Raw genomic sequence first — 5588 nt, 5'->3', positions numbered from 1 at the left:
GGCAATGGTGCTTCCCGTGAGTACTGCGATTGCCCTAGATCGGAAGGGGATTTCGGTGGGGAGACTGGCGGCGCGGTGAACCTCGTACCGTGTGCCCCGGCCCCCACCTCTCTATATATCGCAGGTCACAGGGGCCCACCAACCATAAGAGGGTTGGGCGCCCCCGATCAGGGCGTGAATAGATCAGGGCCCGATGGTCCGTTGGGTCCACTCGGTGGAGAGATGAACCTAACATAAGGTGCATACATAATATATCCAAATCAAATTAACATTGACGCAACAGCCTACATGACCAAACTAAGAGCAGACGAAGCAAATTAACATCTCCGATCCATGGTATATAACTATATATTCCCACGCACTTAATTACTTGGGAGGCTTGAAGTAGGCATAGACAGCGAAGAATGTCTGCAGCACGGAAAAGGCTAGCAGGAGCAGGGCCGCAAGCACCGACATGGTCACCCAGGGATTGCTGAAGTAGTTGCGCACAAGCGCCGCGCGCCACTTGTGGCGCCTGAGGTTCCTGTACCTGTTCACGTCGTCCATCAGGCCGAGCAGGTAGTTGTCGGCCGACCAGTGCACCTGCCCGACGACGTCGCTGAAGAATCGCCACGCGACCCTTCTGCTGTTGAGATGGCTGACGAGGACGCCGTGCAGGTCCAGGATCCTCATGTCCTCCGCCGAGGTGATGCGGCAGTCCATGAAGACGGCGTAGGTGGAGACGTCCCGCGGGGTGTCCGGGTATGTCTGCTCGAACGCGATCAGGTTCCGGAACAGCGACTCGCTCGAGTCGTTGAGCTCCAGCTGCGGGATCTCCAGGACGCCCCGGGCGAACCTCACGTCCATGAAGCTCGTGGCGTCCTTTCTCTTCCGGAACCGGACCCCTGACTCCTCCAGCTCCTTAGCGCACGGGATCCACTGCGGGAGCTCCGACAGCAGCTCGTCGCTTCGGCGGCGGCGGCGAGAATGCTGCTGGCGCTCACTCGTCGGCGGTAAGGTGACGGAGAGGTAGAAGAGGTGCAGCAGCCAGCAGGTGGTGCACGTCATCGCAAGCAATGGGTGAGCGGTGCAGCATCTGGGGACGAAGAGGCCGGAAGAGCCTCAGGCTGCCGTTCACGAGGAGCTCTTCGGGCTCGTCCTCGTTCCTCAGCTGCTGAAAGAGCTCCCGGACCACGAAGAACGGGATCTGGTTCTCCAGCAGCAGCAGGTCGCGCGTCACGAACTGCCACACAAAGCACCTGCCGTAGACCTGAGTCCAGTCCTCCTCCTCCTCCTCCTCCTCCTCCTCGTCAAACTGATCGCCGCCGCCACCAGCTTCTTCCATTTTCGCAAGGCGCACGTATTTGAGCAAGCGGTGTAGGATGAAGCAGCCGTCCAGCAGCATCATCTCGGCCACCTTATTTTCCTGGAGGTTGGGTTGAGAGTAGGAAGCCCGAATTCGAGGCATGAGGCATTTCATGCTCGTGAAACATCCGTCCAGCAGCACCAGAGTCCTGGCAGGCTCCAGGAGGCTCTTGTGCCGGGTGATGAGCTGCCGCACACAGCTCCATTTGTACCCTTCCATCTTCAGCAAGCTTTCCCTCTCCTGAATTGCCCACCGACGATAAATCTTGGGCCCTCCCAGACGAACAGCAACCGGCTCATATTCTCCGCTGGGGTTATGATCCGAGTTTTTAAGTTCCTCGGGGATAATGTACATGATGGGTTGCTGGTGCTTCGAGTCACCGTGTTCTGCAGGAGCCGCGCCGCACAACTGCTCCAACATTTTCATCAAATAGCCTGGACCTACATGGACATCGCCATTTCCTGAGAAAAACCAAATTTGTAAGTTTTTCTCTGTTCTTTCTAAAATAGAGGCAAAAGATCCTTCTTCCCTCCTCTCATTAACTAACATGTAGCTTGAATATGTAAAAATAATTAGTTATATGAAACTTTCAATAGTAGAATTGTTATGGCATTTAAATTATGTACTATTGGTCTAACTAGTACAATGTCTCACGGGCAATATCAATAGTTGTTTTTTAGTTTGTTATAACATAGTCACAGTTCACATAATGATCTGATATTTATATTATAAATAATCAATGTATAACAATCATAATAAAGATGACAAATTATAATTTCAAATATGCATGTCAATACTGGAATCTGGAACTTTGCCAAGTGCCAGGTTGTTTGCCGAGTGCATTTCATCGCGTACTAGGCAAACATGACATTTGCTAGTACCAGGAAGAAAGAACACTAGGCAAAAAGACGACACTCAGCAAATTGCACGTTTGTCGAGCTCCTGCCACGCACCATTAATTGCCTAGTCTATTTTTATTTATTTTCTTTTCTTTTCTTCATCCTCTTTATTTCCTTTAGTAGTCATTTAGTGTGTTTATTAGACACTTAGTGCATACAGTTCAAATCTAAATTGTAAGAGCAAGAACCTTTTTCGGCAAAATTGAGTTGGGAAATTTTATTTTGTGTTCTTTACTCTATGTTTAGGCCTTATCTAAGTAAAGGAAAGGAATTTCAAACCTCAGGTTGCCAAGACTCGACCCCGAACATAGAGGGGGCAGGAACATACTGTTTTTTAGTGTGTGCCCAAATAGAGTAGGTAGCCAACGTTTGCTTGCTAGCTGCTTCCAACTAATTAAGTAAAGTAAACATTTCAGCCGGTCCCACCTATCAGCATTCTCTCCACTCTCTTCACCACCACCAGTCAGCAGCACCTAACAATGCCTCTGACACCCATCTCACACTCTGTTGGGTCCCATCACGTACTCCATCAGCACGGATAGTGCAACAACGGCATGCACAATGAAGGAGGTATCAATGGCATGTTCAACCTTAGTTCAAAGCTGCTACATTTATAATGGATCGGAGGGAGTAAGTCATTTAGGTTTTTCTTCCTTTTTATCCTGATTAATTAACATGGAAATTTCAACCCTCAAAGTTGAGCAAATGGATGATTCCCCACCTGTTTGATCGATCTCAATCAACGTGCCAACTTGTAGTAGTATAGTTCTTATACCCATCGCAGGGAAAAGGACATCATGAATAGTGGAATTTAGACTAATTAGAAATCATGAACTATATTAGCCATCTGACAAAGCTAGTCAAATATCCACTTCTGTTTGGGTAAAATGGGAGGGAGAAGGTTATGTACCTGGACCTCTTGTATGCGTTTGGAGGTTCCTGGAGAGGGCACCATTAAGTTCAGGTTGTTCTTGTGCTGGCAGTGAAAACTTAATCACGTCTCTACAAAATTAACATAAAATCCTGCAAAAAATTAACATCGAAATAATGTAGCGTTATGATTAAAATTACGCTGACATTGCTAACATGATTGTCAGTGACAATGTTGGTAACTACTTTTAGACAAAGGAGGGCCTGCATCAACGGGGCCCAATTTCTCTTATATTGTGAAACATTGTGGCTGACACTACCAGAAGCAATGCGAGAGTTCTCTCGAATGGTCGGCCATGTAGTGAGGTCGAACCGACTGGAGCAAAGCGGGTGAGAACGAGAGCATGATACGGCGTGAAAAATTGGATGCCTTGTGGGCCCACCCACTATCTATCCAGCAAACCCTGTCTTTATCCGAAGGCTCAGTCTGCTTCGATGAATTTTGCTATGATGTGCTTATTTTGTAGTCTTCTATAAAAGAGACTTAATATAAATGAGCAAAAGTGGATCTAACAAATACTAAAATAAGAAAAAGATTAGGTGAGAGGGAGAGAGAGAGGGGGGAGACAAGGCTATACTGAATCCAAAGGATTGTTATAGGAATTTTAGAGGATTAGAATCCTTAGGAATTTTTCCTAGATGTGTTATTTGATTCATAGGATTAAATCATATATGAATTATTCCTAAGAATTACCTTATGCCATAGTTCATAGGAATTTTAGCATCCACTCAAACATCCTTTAAAAAAATCCTTCGTTTTTCCTATAATGTAATGTTGAGTAAATATGCAATTTCTCGATTAAATTAATCCATGAGTAAATCACTAGCATGGCATTGACTAAGTTGATGACGTACTGACTCTGATCTAAACATGCACGTACTAGGCAAACAGTAGACAAATCTACACATACTGCTAGTACTGCTAATATGAAAATAATCAGGAGCGGGATAAACGAGTTATACCCTCCAGTAGGCCATGCAGAGGCCGCGGCTTTGGTGGCAGCAGCGGCGTCCTCGGCGGCCTTCTTGTCGGCGGCGGTGGACATGGTGATGATGAAGGCGACGCGGACGTAGAGGAAGTAGATGATCGGAAGCGAGCAGTCGCGTAATCGCTGCCCAAAAACCTATTCGCCCCTCACCCCGTACAGGAACCAGAAGGGCGTGGTTTCGAAGACCTGCTCTCCCGTCGACCGGGATGGAGTCACCGGCGGCAGCAGCAGCAAAGGAACGACGGTGGGCGTGCGCGTGAGCAGATGTGATCTGTTCGTGGCTCGGCTCGGCTCGGCTCACTCCCGCAACCCGCGGCGAGGCGAGGCGAGGCGAGGCGAGGCGTGGCGCGGCGGGCGGGCGGCGGAGGAGGAGTGCGCGAGGACCTCTTCTCTTCTCAAGCTCCAATAGCATGTAGAAGAGAAACCCTTATAAATCACTTCAACTCTCCTTTCACTTTCGGGGTGGGACTAAACTTCCCACTACACCTAGTGCCATATAACCCACATGGGCCCTTAGAGATTTTTCAGAAATTGCAATATGGGCCTAGAGCCCATCTCAGATTTCAGCATGTAATCAAACAAAACAAAATCCCATAGGACTAAGATGAGCATGACATTTCAATTCAATGTTTTTTCTATTCCCACGTTTTTAGATTTCTGCAAATCAAAGGGGCCCTTAGGGGTTGGTACGAGGGCACGACGGCACCGGAAGCCCTCCAGGCGTAGAGGGATGGCCAGGACGACAACAGCTGGACGGTGATGGTGGTTCGGGAAGGATGGGGCACCAAGGCGGCACGGCAGCACCGGCCACGAGCCCCGGAACATGGCCGTATGAGCCAGGGTTAGAGGGCAGCAGTGGCCGCACAAGTGGTAGCTTGGCCATGAGCGTGTTGCTTATACAGGAGCCGTGGGAGTCGACCGTGTGGGAAGCGCAGTAGTACATATAGTCTTGTTGAAGTGAAGGTCAGTGCCGACTAACCCGTGGGTACGATGAAGCCCAGTGTTGAGTACCTCAAACTGAGGACCGCTCGTGTCGCCGCCGCCGCCGCCGCCGTCGCCATGGGAACTGGAGTCGCTCATGATGCTCCGAGCTCAGGCCTCAGGGAGGAAGACGAACTGAGGGCTGTGACAGCCTCGTCTGCGGTGAGATTTCTCGCTGTGATCTCGATCTGGTTTTCCTTTTAACACTGACGTCCTGCCTGTGGTTTGCTTTTCTTTTTGAAGTGAGGAAGCATCTCTGGGTTGCTCTGCTTTGCCCGGTTGGTCTCCGAGTCTTTGGTGGCAGGCCCATAGGCTGCCTGGACATTATCCTATGCACCCAATAAGAAGAGAGAAGGAAAAAAGGTGGTCCGTCAAAGGACAGAGAGTAATGAGCACCTGATTAACCACCATCTTTCCTTTATGCTGCTAAGAAAAAACACCATG

General features: G+C 49.1%; 1 protein-coding gene across 1 annotated transcript; it reads right to left on the bottom strand.

Annotated features, from left to right (window-relative positions):
- Positions 1-283: 283 nt before the first annotated feature.
- LOC119360437 (UPF0481 protein At3g47200-like) lies at positions 284-4031 on the bottom strand. The gene is made up of 2 exons (XM_037626078.1): positions 3155-4031; positions 284-1806 (listed from the first exon to the last, which is right to left on the bottom strand). The coding sequence occupies exon 2, from the start codon at positions 1045-1047 to the stop codon at positions 367-369; it is 681 nt and encodes a 226-aa protein (XP_037481975.1). The 5' UTR covers positions 1048-1806; positions 3155-4031; the 3' UTR covers positions 284-366.
- Positions 4032-5588: the final 1557 nt, after the last annotated feature.

This window comes from Triticum dicoccoides, chromosome 1A, assembly GCF_002162155.2.
Source record: "Triticum dicoccoides isolate Atlit2015 ecotype Zavitan chromosome 1A, WEW_v2.0, whole genome shotgun sequence".
In the NCBI taxonomy this organism is placed as follows: Eukaryota; Viridiplantae; Streptophyta; class Magnoliopsida; order Poales; family Poaceae; genus Triticum; species Triticum dicoccoides.
Note: the sequence above shows the minus strand (reverse complement) of the source record. Positions and strands in the feature narration are given on the sequence as shown.

Coding starts and splice junctions, on each gene's coding strand:
- LOC119360437 (XM_037626078.1), bottom strand. CDS start 1,047: ATGACGTGCACCACCTGCTGGCTGCTGCACCTCTTCTACCTCTCCGTC.